The sequence below is a fragment of the Pelobates fuscus genome, chromosome 1, assembly GCF_036172605.1.
Source record: "Pelobates fuscus isolate aPelFus1 chromosome 1, aPelFus1.pri, whole genome shotgun sequence".
Taxonomy (NCBI): Eukaryota; Metazoa; Chordata; class Amphibia; order Anura; family Pelobatidae; genus Pelobates; species Pelobates fuscus.
Window position 1 is genome coordinate 400,148,133 of NC_086317.1, and position 25,021 is coordinate 400,173,153.

The 25,021-nt window shown below is 41.8% G+C and overlaps 1 protein-coding gene across 1 annotated transcript in view; it reads left to right on the forward strand.

Annotated features, from left to right (window-relative positions):
* The first annotated feature begins 1,459 nt into the window (after positions 1-1,459).
* Positions 1,460-25,021, forward strand: part of LOC134568979 (glycoprotein-N-acetylgalactosamine 3-beta-galactosyltransferase 1-like) — an 82,435-nt gene continuing 58,873 nt past the window's right edge. Inside the window, exon 1 of the mRNA XM_063427748.1 lies at positions 1,460-1,550. Coding sequence (XP_063283818.1) covers positions 1,510-1,550 — 41 coding nt within the window. The 5' untranslated portion in view covers positions 1,460-1,509. The remainder of the gene's footprint in view (positions 1,551-25,021) is intronic.

The following is a 25,021-nucleotide window of genomic DNA, read 5'->3' on the forward strand; positions in this document are numbered from 1 at the left end:
ACGGTGTGTGCAAGAGTTGTGCCAGGTTTGAGCAGCAACACCTGAATCCACTATTTAAGAAAACACTCCACATACCATAACCACTGTAGCTTGCTGAAGTGGCTGTAATGGTAGGATGCCCATACCCCTTCCCCCCAATTCCATGCATTTCATTATTTAAGGTGCCTACCATGTTCCTTTAAAAATAATGCAATGTAGGTTTTCTAGTAAACACTAACAGTGCTGTGTATAAAAACACATAATAAGTGGTTATTTACTAAACACCAAATTGTAGGGAACTGAGATAGGAAAAGAGATAATTAGAATCAAATTTCCAACTCACCTATAGCCCCAAGGCCTTCACACACTGACAACATGCTGCTATTGATAAAGCCCAACAGGCGAAACGCGTTTGGTGGCAGAAGGATAAGTCACAAGCTGATATCCCACTAACAGCAGTCATTTCACAAGACCTGGAAGGACTTCATTCATCAAGCTTTCAGGAACTGGAACAAACCTTGACTAAAGACCAGATTACCTGCAGGTCCTAACACTGGAGGATGATCACTTCCAGTGTCTTTACACTGCAACAAGTACCTATGTGGGTATTAAAAACTCTTTTTTATTTTTTTATTTACCCGAATTATACCAGTATAAGGAGACTTTTCACATGAGCTTTTAAAAGCTGCTACACATTGAAGCTGCAAGTTATGTATTGAATTTCATTGTTATTGTGTATACTGTTATTTAATGAATGTGGCAATGTATGATTTAGCATGTGCACATGTTTTAGTTATGGGATATTACAGATTTGTTTTTTATTAATTGAATACACAGTATTAATTTCAATAAATAGTTTATTTTAATATTTAACTAGTCTGTTTATCCTGCTTTATTTTTCCTCTTTGCCATTTCAGGATCCCCCCCTTACCCTTTTTTTCCATTTTTTTTTTTTTTGTTTTGTTTTTTTGCACATTGTCACATGTTATGTATAGCCCCAGATTGCCTATTTATTTTTGTCCTGAATGTTCAGCTTGGATTGCAGCTTGCTATTAGTTTAGAGAATACCCTATTAACAAATGGATTCCATAATTCACTAAATATTGTTTTTTTCCACAATCAGTAAATTGCAGTGAACTGAAAACTGAATTAAACAATGTAGGCTAAAACTGGCAAGCTGGGACTGTAGCAGAGTTTGATTTCTTTAAAATCTACTAATTTTATATATTTTGCACTTTGTTTTTCAATGCGCTGTTTAGTAAATAGACATAACATACCAAGCATGCATGTCCCCATATCCTCACTAAGAATAACCTCCCTGCTGGCTTTTTCGTTGTAGTTTTAATATTTGTAGCTCTATCTTCCCACAGCTCTGTCTCTATAGCATAGCCCCAGTCCCCAGACACATATTTAATGTATGATGCGAAGTCACTCCCAGTCCTCCCTCCCTCCCCCTCTCCCTCTTTATAAAGAGCCCGGCCCTGGTGGCCCTATAGATGTACCGGCTACACCTGCGGGGTGAGAGGAAACATGAGAAGACAAACCCTGGGTCTTCTTGTCCGGAGTTTCAGGTAACCCGCACAGCCTGGGTAGATGTAGAGGGTAATATAGTGTACAATGCTGCTGTGAATGGAGTCATTGAGAGATACAGGCTCGGAGACCATGCTTGTTGCTCATCTGTAAATACCTCCTATCCCTGAGGCAGGAAGTGAAGGGATAGCAGGGTATTACATGGGGGTCAATGATATACACACTGTTATTACATGGGATTCAATGTATACACACTGTTATTACATGGGATTCAATGTATACACACTGTTATTACATGGGATTCAATGTATACATACTGTTATTACATGGGATTCAATGTATACACACTGTTATTTCATGGGATTCAATGTATACACACTGTTATTTCATGGGATTCAATGTTAATACTCGAGGTGCCATGTATACATACTGTTATTACATGGGATTCAATGATATACACACTGTTATTACATGGGATTCAATGTATACACACTGTTATTTCATGGGATTCAATGTTAATACTCGAGGTGCCATGTATACATACTGTTATTACATGGGATTCAATGTATACACACTGTTATTACATGGGATTCAATGTATACACACTGTTATTACATGGGATTCAATGTATACATACTGTTATTACATGGGATTCAATGTATACACACTGTTATTTCATGGGATTCAATGTATACACACTGTTATTTCATGGGATTCAATGTTAATACTCGAGGTGCCATGTATACATACTGTTATTACATGGTATTCAGTGATATACACACTGTTATTACACGGGATTCAATGTATGCATACTGTTATTACATGGAATTCAGTGATATACACACTGTTATTACATTGGATTCAATGTATACATACTGTTATTAAATGGGGGTCAATGATATACACACTGTTATTACATGGGGTTCAGTGATATACACACTGTTATTACATGGGATTCAGTGATATACATACTGTTATTACATGGGGTTCAATTGTATACAAACTGTTATTATATGGGCTATTGAGTCTTAATATACATTTTGGATGGGAACAGTGGGTAGTATTGGCTTACTTAAAGTGCCAGCACTGTGTGCAGCACAGACAGTTGTATTGTGTAATTTAGGTACAGTATAGACAGATGTATTGTGTAATTTAGGTACAGTATAGACAGATGTGTTCTGTGATATAGGTACAGTATAAATAGAAGTATTATGTGATTTTAGGTCCAGTATAGACAGATGTATTCTGTGATTTAGGTACAATATAGACAGATCTATTGTGTAATTGAAGTACAGTATAGAGAGATGTATTATGTGATTTAGGTACAATATAGACAGATGTATTGTGTAATTAGGTCCAGTATAGACAGATGTATTGTGTAATTAGGTCCAGTATAGACAGATGTGTTGTGTGACTTAGGTTTAATATAGACAGATGTGTTCTGTGATATAGGTACAGTATAGAGAGATGTAATATGTGATTTAGATTTAGTATAGACAGATGTATTGTGTAATTTAGGTCCAGTATAGACAGATGTATTGTGTGATTTAGGTACATTATATACAGATGTATTGTGTAATTTAGGTACAGTATAGACAGATGTGTTGTGTGACTTAGGTTTAATATAGACAGATGTGTTCTGTGATATAGGTACAGTATAGAGAGATGTATTATGTGATTTTAGGTCCAGTATAGACAGATGTATTTTGTGATTTAGGTACAATATAGACAGATCTATTGTGTAATTGAAGTACAGTATAGAGAGATGTATTATGTGATTTAGGTACAATATAGAAAGATGTATTGTGTAATTTAGGTACGGTATAGACAGATGTATTGTGTAATTAGGTCCAGTATAGACCTAATATATATAGTGTTGTGTGATTTAGGTTTAATATAGACAGATGTATAGACAGATGTATTGTGTAATTAGGTCCAGTATAGACAGATGTGTTGTGTGATTTAGGTTTAATATAGACAGATGTATAGACAGATGTATTGTGTAATTAGGTCCAGTATAGACAGATGTGTTCTGTGATATAGGTACAGTATAGAGAGATGTAATATGTGATTTAGATTTAGTATAGACAGATGTATTGTGTGATTTAGGTACAATATAGACAGATTTATTGTGTGATTAGGTCCAGTATAGATAGATGTATTGTGTGATTTAGGTACATTATATACAGATGTATTGTGTAATTTAGGTACAGTATAGACAGATGTATTCTGTGATTAGGTCCAGTATAGACAGATGTGTTGTGTGACTTAGGTTTAATATAGACAGATGTGTTCTGTGATATAGGTACAGTATAGAGAGATGTATTATGTGATTTAGATTTAGTATAGACAGATGTATTGTGTAATTTAGGTACAGTATAGACAGATGTGTTCTGTGATATAGGTACAGTATAGAGAGATGTAATATGTGATTTAGATTTAGTATAGACAGATGTATTGTGTAATTTAGGTACAGTATAGACAGATGTGTTCTGTGATATAGGTACAGTATAGAGAGATGTAATATGTGATTTAGATTTAGTATAGACAGTTGTATTGTGTAATTTAGGTACAGTATAGACAGATGTGTTCTGTGATATAGGTACAGTATTGAGAGATGTATTATGTGATTTAGGTACAGTATAGACAGATGTATTATAATCCCAAACCAAAATTGATAATAAAAATAGTATTTACAAAAAATAAGGTGAAAAAGAGTAAAAGATATACTCCAAAGCAAAGTATATACAAAAAATGTTCCTAGTCTCAGTTGCTTATCTGAATAGAGAGATGTTCAGGGGAAGGATAATATGCACTGAAATGTGTGTCAAGTCACTGTCTGGCAGAGGTTTACACTAAGGGTTAAATTATCCTCTCTCTTGAAAAGCCCGAAGCTTTTGGCAGTCTGTCTTTTTATTAACAGAGGTTTACACTGAAAGTTAAGTGATGATATCACTAGAGAAGCATGGAGTTTTTGGCAGTCTGCCTATTCTAACAGAAGCTTGCTCTAAGGGTTAAATGGTGCTATCGCTTAAAGGGACACTCTAGGCACCCAGACCACTTCTGCTCATTGGAGTGGTCTGGGTGCCAACTCCCACTACTCTTAACCCTGCAAGTGTAATTATTGCAGTTTTTAATAAACTGCAATAATTACCTTGCAGGGTTAACTCCACCTCTAGTGGCTGTCTATTAGACAGCCACTAGAGGGAACTTCCTGGTTTCTAGCACAGGAAACCTGTGCTAGAGCGTCGCTGGACGTCCTCACGCTGTGTGAGGACCTCCAGTGTCGCTCAAAACCCCATAGGAAATGCCACGCATGCGCATTAGGTCCCCTCGGCCGGTGGGCGAGATCAGTCTCGCCCACCGGCCGACGCAATGGATAGGAGGAGCGTCGCGGAGGCGGAGACAGCGGCGAGGGACATCGCCGCTGCCTCAGGTAAGTCACTGAAGGGGTTTTCACCCCTTCAGTAACCAGGGATTGGGGGGTGGGAGGGAGAGGGACCCTCCAGTGCCAGGAAAACGGATTGTTTTCCTGGCACTGGAGATTCCCTTTAAAAGGTATAGAGTTTTAGTCAATCTGCCTAGTTTAACAGAAGCTAACACACAGGGTTAAATCACTTTCTCACTGGAAAGGTACAGAACTTGTAGCAGTCTGCCTACTTCAACATGTCTCATAAGAAGTAACTATAGTGTGAAAACCTAGCAGCAATGAAGAAACAATGTTACAAAAATCACCAGAGTCTCTTAATATGCAGCTGATCCCTAGTTAGTCAGAAGATCGATGTTCATGAATTTGATAGTACTGCTGTTAAGATAATTATTTGTCCCAATAGAAACAGTGCATGTAACTGAGAGAGGGAAACAACGTGGTTATTGCATGCATGGTTTGAAGTCTAGACTGTGCCTTCGTGGGCACCTAAAAATCTCTAACAATCACTGTCTAACTCTCTACATGCAGTGGCAAATATTTTTTTTTCTTTTCATTTTTTTTTTAAATCAATAGTCTATTCCATGGGCCTGGAGCTGCAGCTCCATCAGCCCCTATGTTAATCTGGCCCTGAATGTACCATCTACGGCAGCTGCTGTTTTAATGTAAACGGTAGAAAAAGTTGTGTCTGTCTTTGGCTTATTAGACACAGGTAATCAATACTATTGCAATGCTAAACAGACTTTCCGTTCCCTCATGGCAGTATGAATGCTGATTACCAGAGTTGGATACAGCATAGCTTTTTGGGTGATAGAATATCTCAGTTTCATAGTTTAGCATAATAGAATCACTTCAAGTTATGGCAGTAAAATTGCTGTGCTCCTGTTTGTGAAAAAGCAAGCATGAACAAGCCATAGGGAGTGAAATAAAGGCATGTCTGACTTTATAACAAGAAATCAGAACATGAATGCACATGACTCCTCAAGCAAAATTACTGTTGCCACAGATGGAATGTATTAAAGGGATACTATAGTCACCCAGACCACTTCAGCTCAATGAAGTGGTCTGGGTGCAATGTCCCTCAGGTTTTAACCCTTCACATGTAAACATAGCAGTTTCAAAGAAGGGTTAATCCAACCTCTTCCTGACAGCCTCTAGAGGCGCTTCTCTGAAGCTGGATGCGAAATTCGCATCCAGCGTGCAGAACATCCATAGGAAAGCATTCCGCTCCACTCAGGAGCTGACGTTGGCAGGGGAAGAGAGGTCACCAGTGCCGAGAGGGAGTTTTAACCCCATCAGCCCAGCGGGAGGGGGACCCTGAGGGTGAGGGTCCCTTAAGGATTATATAGTGTCAGGAAACTGAGTTTGTTTTCCTGACACTATAGTGATCCTTTAATTCTGTCCAGTGCATGGCTCACCCAAATAAAAGTTCCCATAAAGTTGACTGGGATTTGTAAAAAACTAAATGCCTTTGGAACTGTGATAGTTAATTTTTAACAGTTAGTAAAACGTTGGTCTCACCCGTGAGGCTGTGGTGGGAAGAGTTTGAAGCTCCCAAGTGGTTAGTATATTGCAAACTTTAATTTAAGCACCTGCTATGGGTTTAGTTGGGGCAATTTAGTTGATGTGGTCTACTTGGATTTTGCTAAAGCAAATTATTGTACAACTTGAAAACAGTTGGCTTGGATAATAATGTTTGTGCTTATTTTGGAGATTGTCATGAAGATACCGTGCATAGAATATCTTCAAGTTGGACTCATGGAGTTCTTCAAGGCTTTGTTGTGTGTACACAGCTCTTCAAACTGTCATTAATATCACAATAGGCATTCAAAGTCACATGGTGTTGTAGATAACACAAAACTTGGTCAGGTAATGCATCCTTATGTGGTTGAATTAGTGGACTGAGCATTCAAATAGATTACATTTAAAGGGACACTATAGTCACCAGAGCAACTATTGCTTAATGTGGTGGTTCTGAGGTCTACAGACTGTCCCTGCAGGCTTTTTAATGTAAACACTGCCTTTTCAGAAAAATGGCAGTGTTTACATTGGTGCCCAAGAACACCTCTAGTAGCGGTCACTCAGATGGCCACTGGGTCAGTTCTGGACAGTATGCAGCACCTAAGTTCAGAGTTTCAACTCTCTGCAGGGAGATGCTGAACTTTCCTTATAGAGATGCAGTGATTCAATGCATCTCTATGAGGAGCTGCTGATAGGCGCATCACAATATTTTGCCACACACGCACAATAGCCTTCCTATGCTTTCCTACAGGAAAGCATTGGATTGGCTGAGATTGTCAAATTTGATGATCTCAGCCATGAAGATGGAATGGGCCCAGCTGTGGGGAGACCACCGTGGCCCTGGAAAAAAGGTAAAGAGTAAGGAGGGGTGGGGACCTAAACAGTGTTTTTAATACTATAGTGTCAGGAATGCATGTTTGTATTCCTGACACTATATTTTTCCTTTAAGATTGCTAAATGGATAGTTATGCATTTTTGAGATGAGGTACATCATGTATTGTACAAGCGTGGCACTATAGCGTGCTATGAATATTGTGCCAGGAGTGTTCTGGTACTATCCCATGCTAAGTAGTTAAACTGCTAACAAATGAGTTAAAACATTGATCCATTCAGTGACAATGGTCCACCCCTCTTCTCTGATGTACCTAAACTGTAGGTTCTTCTTTCCCAATAAATAATACTAATTCTGACCAAATTCAGGTAGAGTTGATGTCACTAATATGTAAATAGGTACTTCTACATTAGTGATATCAGGTAGGTATCAAATCAAAAATTATTTGACTACTTACAATGGGACATTACCAGGGTATTCTTAGCACCATAACTACTACAAATCGCTATGTACAAATGTATCTCTATGCGACTTTATATTGATAAAAAAACGAGGAATTGAACTCTTTTTTTTTTTTTTTTTGTAAGAAAGTGCTATTTAACTTGTATTTGGATGCACACACAACTTGGGTAGAACTTTCTGCTTGACTTAGGCTAGAGATTGGCCCCTTCCCCACCTGTGTCGACCAGTCTGTCAGGTTGGGCTCACAGCTCATGATAATGCAGGCTAAAGGCTGATTTGTCATGCCATGTAAGTAGTACCCAGTATCCCAAGATCCACAGACTCCAACTGGGTTATAGACTCTAAAGCCACCTATAAAATGAGTTAAACTAGTCAATTTGGGAAAAGTTCTTAGAAGGCATCCCTGCTTAGCTTTGCTGATAGGCCACAAGTTTAAAGTTTTAAATCCACCCTGGAGTGGTCTTTTTAAAGGAATGCAAACAGAGACTGAAATGGGAGATGGAGATAGGCAATGTATGTTCTGATGGATTTGTAGTTGATGCTAGAAAACACTCAAGCCCACCTTAAACATGCAGAAAATCTGGGTTATCCTTCAATGAAAATAGGTTGCATGTAGTGTCCCTTTAAACTTTGTGATGAGACCGATTCCTCGCACAAATATTTACTTTTTGTTAAACACCTTTGCATGATTGTGGCTTATTGATTACAATGTGGCATTCTATGGTGCTGCCTTCATGGGGATAGTTTAGTCTGTGCCAGTTTGCTGATTGTTTGACAGGAGCAGGCTGATGTGAGTCGTACCCATCCCAAAAGTAGAAGTGTGGTCTGAATGAATGTTTAATTACATTTTTGTAATTGTCATGTACATGCATTCATCCATCATGAGCTGACATTTTCTAAACACTCATGCAATAAAACTAATTTATTAAACCCGAAGGAAAAAAGCAAGCCTATGACAAATATTTCCTCATTATGACTATAGTAATGTCACATTACCTGTTTTGATGGTTAAAAAAATAACATATTAAAGGGCCAGTCTAAGCATTATAATCCCTACAACTAGCACACAGTGTTCAGTCAATGAATGCTGTCAGATTTGAAAAAGTATATTGGAAACCAAAATCTGTCATTTACACTCTAACTCAGTAGTTCACAGATTGTTTAGGTTTAAGGCACCCTTAATATTTCATTATTTTTCCAATGCGCCCAAGTCAAAACAAATTTCTAGGTTGTATATATTGCTGCGGCATTTACTGGGCCCCTGTTCTGTAGAAATGTTTCCCGGTCAGGGGAGGATCCAGAACCTAATCTTGGGAGGGGCACTGGTTGATTATTTAAAGAAACAATCCAGGCTCAATAACCACTCCACTAGATCACTTCCTCTATGTGCTGCAATGCATAAATTGAGGATTGCCCTTCACCACATTTTCGTATTAGCAGATATCTGAAGTTTTGTTGGGTCTCCTGATGGGCCAGAGCCTGTTTGGCTCTAGCAGCCTTAAGTGCAGTGCAAAGACACCTTGAGTGCCATGCATGGCACTCGTGCCGTAGGTTGCCTACCCCTGCTCTAGTTAATTGACACCTGGTTCAAAATTGTGATTCACATTTTAATACAATTGCAATAATGCAGATGCAGTTAAAGTTAGTACTCATTTTTTTTCAATTTTAAAAGTATAATATTGATAGCTTAGGTTCTAAAAGATTAGATTTATATATCCTTAAATTAGCACAAAATCCAAATCCACTGCAGCATGCTAACAGAAGCTTATAGCTCTCCTTGTAGCAGAGACGAGGAAGGGAGTAGATCCCAGCAGACTTCATGGGTGGAAGTGCTCTCCTGGTACCAAAACCACTACAGCACACTCACGATTCCTCTACAGTGATTCCATGATTCCAAAAATGTGAGTGCACACACATCTGTTTCTCCAAAAATAATCTGTTTAAGAACTTTTTTTTTCTTTGAGATTTGCTAAAATTGAAATTATTTCAAAAATAATTAGAAAAAAAATTGGTGTAATATTTATCTTAATACATCCATTTCCTTTCAAAACATGATGAAATAATCATTATATTAAATAATAGTTATCCTTTAACACCTTCACTATCCAGGTGTAAGACAGCACTTATTGGTCTGAATAACAACCTAGGGTCTTTTTAATCCAATAAATTCACATTGGGACTTTCACCAGGGTTACAGTGGTGACAATGAGGGAGAACATTTACGTATAAGCAACTGATTATCAACGAATGTGAGTAATTAAGTGGCTTAGGTTTGACAGTGGAATACAAACAGTGAGCTACATAGAGTGTGTTTTGGTTGCTGAGTAACCTGAAAGTAAGTGTATCAGAAGCCGAGAACGAAAAATATGCATTAAAAGATACTTAAAACTTAAGTCTGCCTTGGATCTATTGCACTGAGTGAAGAGAACACACAAGGCTATTACAAGTCTTCTGCTTTAAAGTAAACCTGTCAACCCCCCTTTTCTGTGAGTTTGCCATGAGTTTTTGGAGGGGCGTGTTTGCCAGCCTCTTGCCCCAGGACTATGGTCCATGTATAAGACCTGGCTTTGGGACTGTGGAAAGGCTTTGTTCATGCCTTTTCCCCTCTACAGTTCAGTATATGGGGCTACCGAAGGTATTATACTTATGGTGTGCGTTTACCAAACAAACAACCGAACAGTCAGACCACACGCAAGTGGAGTGTGCAGATTATTTACCTCTTAGGCTGGGAGTTAACCGCAGCCAAATTGACAAATGGCTGGGTGATCGCTGTTCGTATAGTCAAACACAGGACCTGTCTGACTCTCTAGAGGTAGTTGGATATTTCTTTCTTCCAGATGGAACATGAGAAGGTGGACAAATATGAAGGGTTGATAGAGGAGCTACAAAGGATGTGGAAAGCAATAGTAGCCTTAGATGTGAGAGGAGCACTCGGGGCTGTAACCCCCAAGTTGAGGGTGTGGATCAGGAGATTTCAGGTGGGACATCTGAGATTGCTGTCCAGAAGAGTGCAGTTGTAGGAACAGCTAAGATATTGTGTGGAACCCTCAAACTCCCAGGCCACTGGTTAAGAACCTTAGAATGAGGACCCCCCCCCTCAAAAAAACAACCAAATATACCACCCAGGAGGGTTGAGAAAATCTATTTTATAGTGTGTGTGTGTGTGTATATATATATATATATGTATATATATATATATATATATATATGTGTATATATATTTGTGCTCGGAATTTTAATACGTAATGGATAGTATCTGTGAGCAAAGTTGGTTGTGGTGTGCCAAAACCAACGTACGAGTGGGCCTGTAAATAAAAGAGGGCCCACCAAGGAGAATGTAGTTATAACTGGGTGTAGGTGGGTGGGGACAATCAGCTGAACGGCAGAGGTGAGTAGGGCCTGGGAGTTTAAGTAGGGGACTTACTCCTCCCACAAATTCAGGCCTAATGGCCTTTCTACTTGTGCTCGGAATTTTAATACGTAATGGATAGTATCTGTGAGCAAAGTTGGTTGTGGTGTTCCGAAACCAACGTACGAGTGGGCCTGTAAATAAAAGAGGGCAAAAGATAAATTCGAGAAAATACACACTTTATTGCATTTTTACAAGACCAAGTTCCTGAAAGCTTGGCGAAGTTCTTTCTCCGGTTGTGGAATATACGCGTTATATATGGAGGATTTCCATCGTCCCAGTCTCTTGATGATGTGGACCGGTGTGTTTGTGCTAGAGGCTGCTGAGGCGGCCCCTATGCGAAAGGAGTGCCCGGAGAATGCAGCCAGGTTGTGTCCGAGCTTAGATAACAGAGTTCTGATATGTAGCATCAATTTTGCCGTGGCCAGCGGGTGCCCTTGTAGTGTTAAGAGCGGAGAGTCTGGTAGGTGTGCTTGAAGAGTTGACCGTAAGTGGTCTAGTACCTTTACCGGACACCGGTGGAGGTGAAACCTTAGATATACCTTTCAAAACCTTTTTAATGGGGTATGATGACAGGAAAGGAGTGTTGTTAGGAAAAGTGGTGAGGCTGTGGTGCTGAACCCCGGTGAGGTAAAGTTTTTTTTTTTTTTAATTCTTTATTTTGGCGTGCATAATGATGACAAACACGCCGGCACTGCCACAAGCAGGTACCGGCAATTTTGAGTTAATAAACATGGATTACATCTGCACATTTTTTATATTGGATTCATGCTTGGTTCAGGGTTAAACAGTAGCTATATCAGCATAACAGGCAACTTAAAACGTGGAAGACCGGGATGCCGACCGACATCAAGGTTAGGTAGTAAGATGAGCATTTGACAATGTCACAACGGTATATCAACACTCAATTATCACATGTTTTGTCACAGAAATGGCATGAAAGTAGCTGCGCATCTTCAAATGTATTCTATCAGGCTAGTATGTTAGATTTGATTAGCAATCAATCAATGTACTGCATTGCGTGGTATTTTATATGAGGAAGACAGGTTAGGCTCACAAATTAGTGCTGAGTACTATGCTATGGTTTAACAGGATTGTGCATGTCAGCATATGAATATCCTGTTAAGCAGGATCTGTGTTTGACTGTAGTGTATGAGTGGGTACAACCAGCCCAGCGTTCCCAGCGCATGCCTGGCAGAACTTGGGTACTTAGCATGCATATTTGTGTGCATGTGTTCAGAACGGGTGGTTTCCCTAGGGTTTACCAAGATTGTGTAGCAGAAAATAACAGGCTAGGTATCTGATTAAACATACTCACAAGAGCCAGACCTAACTGTAGTGTAGATAGATAACAGAGGTTGCTTGATCTGCACTTAACATAAGACACCTATAGAAGGGAGAACATAGGTTGCTGGGACATTCTTGTAAACTGCGTGAGTTAGGGCATACAGAAAAGTACCACTGTTTAAAATGAGCTAATGAGCATGTATAGAAGTCTGTTCATATATATGAAACCTGAGTAGGGTCACATATGGTTAGATAGGCATTTGAAACAGAAGAAATAATACTTCTTATTTTGATCGTCATACAGCCATTAAAATGACTCAACAGTGAAAAAAAAAAAAAAGTAAAAAAAAGGAATAAACATGTCCCTCTTACGAGGTCCTCGAGGTCAAGAGAGGGATGGTGCCAATGTCCTGGTGCTGGGATGTCGTAGGTTGTGAATTGCTCTCCATTCAGCCCACGCCAGTCAGAAACAGTCCCGGTAACCATTTATAGTGTGTAGATTGGGGCATCTGCCCCGGTCTCAACCAGCTGCTTGTTGGAGCTCCGAGTCTCTTTGACACTCTGCGTGGGTTTGGGAGAGGGCTCTTCATAGCTTTTGTGCTTGGCGTTGGTGGAGGCTTGAGTGAGGGCTTGGGTAAGACTGGCTTCGGTCCATGTGGGAGTTTAGTGGTGTGAGTTTGAGCCTCCGATGGGGTCGGGGTCTTCTTCCTCCACGGTCCGCAGGAGTCTCGGGTTGCCTTGTGCTGGATGCGAGCAATTGTTTTTTGGCGCCGTATCTTAGGCAGCGCGGCAGTTTGTTTCGTCTGCTTTCTCTTCGGATACCTCGTGGGTTGCTTGACTGGAGGCCAGCTTGGGTCTGCGACTGGCTGTGTGTTTTTTTGAGTTTTCTTTGCTGTGGTATACTGCGTTGCCCCCCCCGCTGGGTCAGTTCTCGGAATTTTACCCAGAATGTGTCGAAGGCTTGTGCGATGCTGTCTTGCGTGGCTCCCTTCCTGGGAGTGTGGGTGAAGCTGGGTCTCGGTTCGGCGGCCATCTTGGCTCTCGCCACGCGGGATTCCGATTCTGCAGAGCCTCTCCAGTGGATGCTGGACGGGTATGTCTGTGCTTTGTGGGGGACCGGGATGACCCCCGCCGGTCCATAGGGGGGGTGGGAGCGCTTATGGTCTCCGTCGTCGACCTTAGTGTAGGAAGAGCGTCCGTCTCTCCCCGCCTCGGTCTCCAACAGGCCGCATGGCTGCGCCGTCCTGGAGCCGCTGGCTACCGGTAGAACCGCCACAGGCAACATGTTCCCGGAACGCTCACGGGTGTCCAGCAGGAGTATGAAGCAGTATTTTGTCGTTTTTGGCACGTTAAGTAGTTGATTTATAGGTCTCGGGCCCGGAGCTCGGGCAGCCTGCGACCATCCACTTCAGCAGTCAGGCTCCGCCCCCCGGTGAGGTAAAGTTTAATGGTGTTGTGAGAAAGTTTAAGGTGTAGGTGGCAAAAAGAGGCAAAAGCCACCATGGTTTGGATAGAAAAGTCACCTTGTAGACCGAATTCTGCAGTGAATTTGTTAAATATATTAAGTGCCCTATTGTAAGTGATAGCGGTGTTGGGTGATAATGCTTGGTGAGTGAGTGTTCTAGCGTGATGCAAGAGTGTGCTTAATCCAAGATTAGTTTGTGAAACCGTGGTGTCCTGGATGGATGTTGGTGAGCCGTTGGGAGTGCCTGAGAGAATGCCTGGAATTGAGAACAAGAGAGCGTCAGCAGCCGTATTGTGAATACCCGGGATGTGAAAACATACTAAGTGAAACTGACCGGATGCTGCTAACCAGGTCAGCTTGTGAATCAGCCGCATGATGGTCAGGGATGATGAGCGCCCTTTGCTACCGATTTTGCAAGCCGCCGAGTTGTCTGAGTAGCATTTTACTGCCTTGCCAGACCAGAGATGACCCCAGGTGTGTGCGGCCGCCACAATGGGATAAATTTCGAATAGTGCTGAGGTCTCCCTGAATCCTGGCAAGGCATCCGTCTCAGTGGGCCAGTGGCCCCTAAACCAGTGGTTTCCAAAAATGGCTGCAAAACCGGTGTTGGCTGCTGCGTCTGTGTGGATGATGGGTGAAGAGGTGGAGGGAGGGGGGATAAACATGGAGATACCATTCCAGTCTTTCAAAAACTTCCCCCACATAGCTAAGTCAGCCTTGGCGTGGGGGTCCAAAGAAACTGTGCCGGAGTCCGGAACTCTGTGGAGCAGGCAAAGAAGTCTGGATATGAAAGACCTTCCCTGCGAGATGATGCGCATGGCGAAGTTATGGGATCCGAGAAGTGACTGAAGTTCTCTCCTGGTGCAAACATCATTCCGCAGGAACGTGTCTATCTCCCCTCTGAATCGCGACAGTTTGTCGTGGGGAAGGCTAGCTCTGTGGTTAACAGAGTCCAGCTCTATCCCCAGAAAGGTCAATTTAGTTGTGGGGCCTATATTTTTGGCTGGGGACAAAGGGACACCAAGTGTGGAAAAAAGTGCTGTAGTACTTCTGATTGCTGTGGGTGCTGGTGACCCTGGCTCTATCAGTAGAAAGTCGTCTAGGTAGTGAATAACGGAGTGACACCTGATGACGTTCAGAAGCAGCCAGCATAGTGACTCGGCGAAAATGTCGAACAGTTTGGGGCTGCTTCGAGAACCGAAAGTGAGTCGTGTTGAGAAGTAATATTTCCCTCGCCATTTAACACCGTGTAAGTGCCAGAGTGAGGGGTGCATGGGTAGTTATTTAAACGCGTTTGTGATGTCTCTTTTGCTGAGCCAGGGTCGATTACCAGAGGATACGATGGACTGTATTGCATCGTCGATGGTTACATACTGAAGTGAAAATTAATCTGCTGGAATGAGTGCGTTTATGCTTGGAACAAAAGAGGAGTGCGGTGCCGATAAATCAATAATTAGACGTTTTTTATTAGAATATTTGTGAATAGCAATACCAATGGGGTTTGTGCGCCAGGAGGAAAATGGTGATGAGGTGAAGGGCCCGATCATGAAACCATTGGTGATTTCAGAGGAAATGAGAGTGTTGATGGAAACTGGGTCTAAACGTGCTGACTGGAGATTAGGACATTCTAGTGTACCTGGGGGAATGGCTACTATACCCATGAGAAACCCTTGTGTGAACCCTGTGGTGAGATATTCCACCAAGTGCCTGCTAGGGTGAGACCTTAGGTAAAAAAACAGGTTGTCGATGTTTATGTCGGTTAGTCATTTGTTTGGTGACAACCTGGCCGGACACATGGTCTTGGTATGTGCCCTGAAACATATGGAGCAGATGTGCAATAATCTACAGGCGCTGAAACTGCAGGATCCTGCGTTGAAATTATTGCACACCTGCGCTTTATCTAAAAAGGAGATGGGCCTACCCAGCTTATCCCGTAGACACCCGCTGGTTTGTTGTGAGGGGTGAAAGTAGAGTGAGGTGTGAAGGTGGAGCGAGGGGTGGGAGTGGAGGTGGTGGCATTTGCTTCGACTGGACATAAGTCCGCCATGTGGGATGTCGAATTGCATATGGCACAAGCCGGGGGCCTGAGTCCAGCAAAGTGGCGACAGAAAAGTTCTGTGTCCATCTGACCCCAGTTCATTCTTATATTGAACTGCTTCAGATGGGTCGCCGCCTTCGCTGAAACTGACTTGTGATGGACATAGAAAGAAGAGCCCCCGTACTTGATGCCTAGATCCACCACCTTGTGGAGATAGAGGTCTAACTCTTCTCTCCTGTGGGGATACACAACGTGCAAATGACATCGCGGTATATCCCGAAAGCTATCACGAACTGGGGAATAGACAATTTTTTATTGAGCCTGGGATCCCTCGTTTTGAGCACAACTGAGATGTCACCATAGTTGTAAGCTTTGTTCTCGAGTATATCCTGAGAGGCTATGAGCAGAGACACCAGACACACGTCCTTCCCGTCTAGGATATCTTTCCTGATAGAGTCTGGGATGGAGTGTGCTGGTGACTCAAAGGGTGTAATGGCTGTGCCTGGTGCTGGTGGGGGGAGTATAGGTGGGCATGTTGGAATAGTGGGTACAACCGTAGTAGAGATTGGGACTTCCGTGGTAGTACCTGGGGAGGAGATGGCGCTCTCCACCTTAGATAGCCTGCTATTGAGGGTCTGCAGATTGGCCAAGATAGCTGCCAGGGTATCCTGGGTGGCCGTGCTGTTGCCTGGTGGTTGTCCTTGAGAGCTTGTGCCTGGCCTAGGCTCGGGGGCTTGGTGGGTAAGCAGCTTGTAGAGTTCTGCCTTCCTAGCTGTGGCCGGAAAGGGGATTCCCCTGAGCCTAAACTCGGCCGTAATTTTGGGAATAGTCCATGCTCTCAAGGACGTGGGGGTTGAGTGAGTGATTCGCCTGGAGACTCGGGTCTGGTTGGCGTGAATGGTGTCTCTTCTGTCAATTCTTCTGTTGGAATTGGTTCTTGGGACATTCTAAAAAGGAATGATTACGGGAAGATATATTAGAAGGGGAGTAAGGTGAGTTGGAGGGGTATGGGGGGTGGTTTATATGGAAGAACTGGACTGTAATTCTAGATGGCGAAGCGAAAAACTTAACTGTTGAATGTTTGGGTAGGTGAGGCCCTGCTAATGCCAAGTGGCGGTGAGAGGCTCTACCTATGATTTGGCTTATGACGTAGTTGCCACAGACGTGGTGGCGGGATGTTGGCCTCTCGGTGACAGTAAAGAGAGATCAAAACGTGTGGCCGTGACAGGTGAGGCCCTGACTAGAGCCCTGTAGTAGGGCATGCAAGGCTTATAACTATGATTTGGGCATGGAGCCGTACCTCCGTGTTGAGGTGGGGTGAGGGTGGAAGGCCTCACGGGATCAGATTTCCTGATAGGGTGAGCTAAGGCATTAGCCTAGACCCTGTAGCCAGTTCGATTGTGTACTTAAGGGTAGAGTGAGAGGACTGGAGTGGTGTGTGGATACTAACCTTGACTGGTAGCAAATGGTATCTGGAACCTTCTGGTAGTATTAAATGTATTGAGTCTTGTCTTGTTGCTGTCCTTGAGGAAGAATCCTGGGGATTAAGACAGATGTTGATGTATTTATACGTATCGTGGTGGCATATGATTTGTATTGGGAGTTGATTTGTTAGGGACACAACGTGAGATCCTGCATTGAGGGATCTGGAAGGTTTGGGTGTATGAATGGGATGGTTTTAGATATTTTTTGAGAAGGCTGAATGAGGCCTTGGGTCGGAGAATGGACGTATTAGGGTAAGGACGTAAGTACCTGAAGGTATGGATGAGTACCGGGTCAGGTTTTGGTGTTTTTTCAGGGCCTGAAAGCCGTATGACCGTATGTCTGGGTAGAAAATAATAAAGAATTAACGTACCGTGGGCATAAGCCTGTGAGAAAGTAGTAATGAAAATGAGACCGCGTGAGGTCTGGTATGAAAAGTAGTAAAAGGGGGTAGTGAACTATACCTTGGTTTGATGTACAGAAATACAGAAATTACGTTAAGCGTAACAGGTTTAACTGTGTTGAACCGGTGGAAGCCTAGGTAAATACTGGAGCTAAGGGTTTAACCAAAGACAATTTTTCATAGTTAACAACCGATGTGATTGTATGTCATAAAACCCAATATTTTAAATAGATTTGAGGCCTAAACCTTGATGACTCAAAGTGATAAAATACAATACCTGTTCCTGTAATAAAAGACCTTGAAATGACAACTTTAGCGCAGAAAAGCGAGAAACCGATGCAATCTGTAAAGCCAAAATATGTGACCGCGTGATTATATGGACAAGGAATAGTACAGATGTTGATGTAACTGATATTGTAGCACGTAGTGTTTAATGGCGTAATATCTGTATGTCGAGTTTAAAATGTGTCTGGTGTATATTTAGAAAAAATTTATAATTTGTATCAGTGACGTATGAAGTATGAACCTTGGGGAAAAAAAAGGATGAAGTTATTAGTTAATTTAAGTGTATGGGAAACCGTATGTTTATACTAGTATTGGAGATTTTTTTAATGTAGAAACATAATTTAAACCGGTCAACATATGTAGAGAAAGAAAGGCTGGTAGTTCAGATTAGTATAACCACATACTGACATGTAAGTATCATTAGATTAACTGACCGAACAGGGAATATACATTTAATATCGTAGAATTCGTGTAAATGAACTTAGTGCAATGCCTGTATGTTTTGAATAGGATGTAACCGAATATGGATTAGTGTATGGTGTTCGTTTTTTAACCGTACGAAATAGGTCGGTACTGAGTGACCGAATGGCAATAAGGGGATACAAGTAATAATAAGAGCGCTATACTTAATGTATAGATTCGGTAGTTTCAGAACGAATATGTAATGATGCATTAATGTGCAGAGCGTTCGTCCGTTTTGGCGCGAACGCTAAATACGTTTAAACGAGCAAGTATACGTGTGAATAAGATAGAGGGAGCCTACCCCTACGTTTTAAGGCCCCAACGGAGGGAAATAGCCGAACGCTATTTCCCTCGCCTAGCTTACGTGAACGTGCCAGTCTCGTGACCGGAAGCCCGGTACATCGACCGGGAAAAACCGAGTGGAAGGACCTCAAATGGACGGAGGATTGCTCAGGACGTCTGACTGCTGGAAAACAGGAACAGTTCTGGCGGGAAGCTTGGACCGGAAGTGCTGGTTGCTATGGGGACAATCAGCTGAACGGCAGAGGTGAGTAGGGCGTGGGAGTTTAAGTAGGGGACTTACTCCTCCCAAAAATTCAGGCCTAATGGCCTTTCTACATATAAAAACCAAGAGGCTGCACCCATCCGAACATGCATAAATTATAGGGTGCTGCTGGGGCCAATTCATACAACAGCCAGCGCACTCGCTCATTCACTAAGCAGCAATTTCAAGTCACAGAATGTAATAGTTTTATTTAAAAACACCTCACCTAGGCAGAATTAATGTGGGTTTAGTTACAGTATATGATCATACATTGCATATTCCTGCCACAATGTCAATGTACTCCATTCTTTGCAGGTCCTACTCTAGCTACCTTTTACCAGTTTACCAGCCAGCAGTTTAGTCCTCTTGGTCAATTCCATGTCAGGTACACTGTAGCTCAAAATCCTGCAGGTACCCATCAAGCTAACTAACAAGAAAGCAAATATAGATCAGGTACCAGGAGAAAAATTCCTGGGACCTGTAGTGTACACCAGTTAGACACTCCAGGGGTGTCCAAAGGGCTTAACCCTTCAATGTCCTCCTCCTCAGCTCCTAGTACTCAAAGTCATACTATCCAGTTTCCCCTTGTCTTTTTTTGGATCTCTGATAGCTGTAGTTCATGGATTTGTTCCTTTTTTTTGGTCCTGGATCTCTACTAGCAGTTTGGTGACCTCTGCTGTCAAATACCTCACCACTTCCAGGCTTTGATTGGATCCGTAGAAGAACAGACATTCCCAGACCTCTCTAGAGAAGTGCCTCTTCAGAGATAATGCAGAGCTGTTGCTTTCCCTATTTCCTTCCCTCATATTGACTATAAACAAGGTTTTAATTCTGTTGCAGGAAACTTATCCTCTAGCTTACAATTTAGAGCCCCTTTAGTATCCCTTTAACTCCGTGCAGTGCTTTGAACTGGAGTAACCCATCTATGGTAGCATGGAGTACCTTACTTTAACTACTGCCGTTTTGGTGATTACAGTCTGTTACAGTATGCAACACTGATGTTCTGTTACATATAGAATGTGACGGCAGATAAGAACCATTCGGCCCATCTAGTCTGCCCAATTTTCTAAATACTTTAATTAGTCCCTGGCCATATCTTATAGTTAGGATAGTCTTATGCCTATCCCACGCATGCTTAAACTCCTTTACTGCGTTAACCTCTACCACTTCAGCTGGAAGCCTATTCCATGCATCCACTACCCTCTCAGTAAAGTAATACTGACTTAATATCTGGTGGGAGTGTCTACCAAATTTGAAACATTGGCTGCAGATATATCAGATATTAAAGCAAATATGTGACGTTAATGTCCCTTTCTTCTCAACCATATTTCTTGGTGAGAAATGGCACGTTAATCAATTTAATTTTCTTACTGGTTTAAACTCTAGTGGAATACCCATGTCATCTAACCTCGGGTGTTTGGTAAGGTAAACATATTGGTTGTTCTGGATGAATTTGTCAAGAACTTGGGTCAGTAAATTCCTTTTAGCATGGCCAAGACACAAAAGCTCAGTGTTATGCTGGTCATATACAAAATGAGCTCTGATTTTTTGTGTTGTTCCCCTAACCTTTTATACTTAATACTGTTAAAAAAAAAATCATTGTGTTTTTTTTAACCTGCTGCTTTGTACAAGTATTATGCACTGTGTGCATTTTTTTTTTTTCATTCTTTATTTTTGGTGTGCACAAAAGTAACAGTATGCCTTGGTGCGCCACAACAGCAACATCAGGGTACATTAATGAACATTTGCGTTACAGGTTGTGGTAATCGAGTGTCAGGCACATTTTTTTGTTAGAAATAACAGAATTGCAATAGTTTAGGTGCTTACTGTGTGCATTTTTAGTCACCATTCTTCACACTAGGACAATTCTATTCACAAATACTACATTTGAAAGTCAAAATGCATATGAGGAATGTTGCTCAGAAATGCTTTAGACTTGATACAGAGAGGATCTCCTGAAAAACAATTTCCCCCCCAAATTCTGTTAGTCTAATGAAGGTACTAATTCCACTCATGAACGTTACCATGAACTCAAGCATGGTTCCAAAAACATCCTGCTCAGACAAGATTGTAACACGTTATGCTCTGTACATTTCGTAATTCCTTGGCTGTTAATATCTGACATTGACTTTATCAAGCTGCATCTTCTTAAACTTTATTTGGCACATTTGTGCTCACACACCCTGTGGTTTTTGCCAAATTAATATGGTTGGACACAGCCAGGTGAGTGGTGAGATCTGGGGCTGGGCAAGCCAGGGCATGCTTTCCTCAGTGTACCTTTTTTCAAAGACCTACATTGTTAGGATTCAAGTCTAAGTGCTTATTAGAAGCTTAGAGCATTGGCCTTAATTCACCTTTGGGACAAAAACTACACAGGAGACGTTGATTTAGCTTTCTCGGCTCACCTTGTGTACCCTGACTCAGAACAATAGTCTGGCATGTTTCTTCATCTGTAATTATCTGGCTGTCTAGTTAATTTGCTGCTGACTTAAACCTTGACATAATCTGTTTTCAAAGGAGTAAAAGATTAACTGGGCTGTTTGAAACCAGCAGCAAGTACTTTGAGCATGCTTTCTAAAAAAAATAAATAAAAGGCTATCTTGATATTTATTTGACTCGAGGTGGAAAGACTAATTTTAGCCAGATTTCTAGTAAATCATGTTGGTGTAAATCTACTTATTATTGTTTGTGTCTGAACATGCACTGCCATTCAGTATCTCCACCCTCTACAAGCAAACACTGAACTTTCCTCATAGAGATGCATTGATTCAATAAATCAGGAGATGCTGATTGGCCAGGGCTGTGTTTGTCTTGTGCTGGCTCTCGTCCAGATCTGCCTCATCAGTCTCAGCCAATCCTATGTAAAAGCATTGTAATTGGCTCAGACAAGCACAGCAGGCAGGTCAGAAGCAGAGCCAGCAGCTGCAGACTTGAATACAAGTACGATTGTTCTAGATTAAGGGAGGGAACAGTGGGCTAGATGTTGATTTTAGCACTACAGGGTCAGTAATACATGTTTGTGTTCCTGACCCTACAGTGCTTGTCTAACTATGTACTTGGATATAATTATTTCCCTAATATTTATTTAATGATGCACTATTATGAGGAAATAAAAATAAGTATTTAAAGGGACACTATAGTCACCAGAAGTACTACAGCTTAATGTAGTTGTTTTGGTAAATGCAATCATTCCCTGCATACATTTTCATTTAGATACTGCCTTTTCAGGGAAAAGATGGCCACTGAAGGCAGCACTGTCATTCAGTGTCTCCATGCTCTGCACGGAGATGCTGAATTTTCCTTTTAGAGTTGCGTTGATTCAATGCATCTCTAGGAGTTTGTGCTGATTGGGGCAAAACATTGTTTGGCCCCCTCCCACCTCCTTGCCGATTTCAGCCAATCTAGTTGGATTGGCTAAAAATCGTAAATTCTTATGTCACAAAGGATCAGGGGCGGGGCCAGTGCTGGCAACCTGCAAGGCACTGGAATTTAAGTGAGTTTTTACCCCTTCTAAGGGGGTTAAGTGGGGGCAAGCCACCTAAATGGTGGTTTTAACACGATAGGGTCAGGAATATGTTTGTGTTCCTGACCCTATAGTGTTTTAAATAACATACCCAAGATCAATGGTGGCTGGTGAAGCTTCAAGATTGAATTCTATAACTAATTCAGATTTATTTTTTGACATTACAAAAGTAGTCTTAAACCGACATTGTTATGACCTGCTGCAAAGAAATGCATAGTCAGACACCAGCTTTTGGCAGTATTCCTGAGGAATCTTAACCCATTGCTCATGAGCAATGGCCTCCAGTTTAGTAATATCCCTGGGTTTGCATGCTGCAACTGCCTTCTTCAAATGTCACCAAAGATGTTTTTATGGTTTCCAAGTCAGGTGACCGTGATGGCCGATGTAGAATTTTCAAGGGCTTCTTCTGCAACCAATCCTTGGTGGAATTTTAGGTATGCCTGGGATCATTGTCTTGTTATAAGGTCCAATGATGCCCAAGCTTCAACGTCCTCACAGAAGGCATGACGTTTTCTCCTAGGATTTCCTTCAATTAATCAATCTTGCCTTCCACACGCTGCAGGTTTCCAGTGCCAGAAGATGCGAAGCAGTGCCAGAGTATCACCAAACCACCACCATACTTAACCATAGGCAGAGTGTTCTTTTCTGTAGGCATATGCTTTATTCTTCTTCCCCCAGACATACCGCTGACCCATCGGGCCGAAACGTTCCAGTTTTGTTTCATCGCTTCACAGAACAGAATACCAAAACTTCTGTGACAATTTGAGTTCTGGCATGGAAACCTTCTGCGTTTAGTATGTGCCTTACTGTGCTCACTGAAACCTCAGTGCCTGTTGCCACCAAATATTTCTGCAGATCCTTTGCAGTCACTCAAAGGTTTACACAACCTGCCTTCTCAGGTATATGGTTTCAGCCATTAATATCTTCCTTTTTCTGCCACGTCCACGTAGTGCAACTACTGTTCCTTCAACTTTGAACTTGCAAACTATGCTTCCAAAGGTTTCTCTAGGAACATTCAATTCCTTTGCTATCTGTGACGGAACGCGTCACTGAGTACCATGCCCACATGTGCCCACTCGCTTCGAGCTCTTTGTTTTCAGGTCATCATGCTGGGGATCTCCCTATCTGCTCCTACATAAGCTATAATCACTGTCAAGAGGAAATCCAGGAGCCTCGTGCCTGCAGCCAGAAGGTCAGCGAGGCAGACAGACTGCAAGAACTCCCTACCCGTGTGTGTGGCAGAACTACTACTTATTTGTCTATTTGTGTAGCGGGATAGAGGACCTAACTACACTTTTATTCCCTTTGTTCGCAAATCATATTTGGGCTTCAGTAGAAGATTGTGCTTGTTCCATTCTAAATATGATAAAAATGAGGCTTTAGTATTGATCTGTGGGTGGGTATTGGTGTCTCTTTTTGGATATGATATTGGAACACTTATCTAGGAGGTAATCAGGACATATGAGAGAGTTAGTTTATACTGAAGCCAGACTTCCAGGCCACTTGCGCGTGACTTCTCACACCTTGCATAGTGGCTCTGTTGAGGTCCCAGCTTCAAGAGGAATTTGGGTTGAAAGCTCTAACCACCCATGCAATCCAATAAACCCCTTTTGAAAATTTATTTTTGAAGTGTTTTAGAATATTGTATATTTTTCTGTAGAAGATCCTGGGAGGAAAAGCCCAGTATTATTGTATGGGAGACCCCATGTAGGGGTCTGTGCATCAAAGCCGTGTGTGACCAAATTAACTACAGTTTACTCCCAGGACTATGTTTGGTCAGCATACTAGGGGAAATGAGTATTTACTTGTGCTGATGGTTCCAGAGTGACTGAAGGAAGGTAATAGCAGAGGTAACCAGTCGGGTTACCCGTGGTCTGCTACACTATTTTTGTATCCTGTTCCTTGTTTTTGAAGAGTGATGGTCTCTTCTCTTAACTTTATGGAACATCATTTTGACTTCACATAGTTTATCAGGAATTGCTCCGAAGGCCTTTTTAGTTATGTCTAATTCAACACCATTTAAAGGGACACTGTAGGCACCCAGACCACTTGAACCCATTGAAGTGGTCTGGGTGCCAACTCCCATCACCCTTACCCTGAGCGTGTAATAGTGTCCTCTGACACATGACTTTTAATGCCACATCAAAATTATTTATAAACAGATTAAAGAAAAGTGAATCCAGGACAGAACCCTTAAGCATTCCACTTACCACTTTTGTCCAATTTGAAATTTTTCCATTTATAACTACTTTATATCTTTAAGCCACTGTTCTATGCAAAAACAGAATGTTTCATCTGTTTGGCAATCTGTATAAGTGTGCTTTCTGGAAGTGTGCACATATGTATGTTTATTTGTGAGTATATGCCCGTCT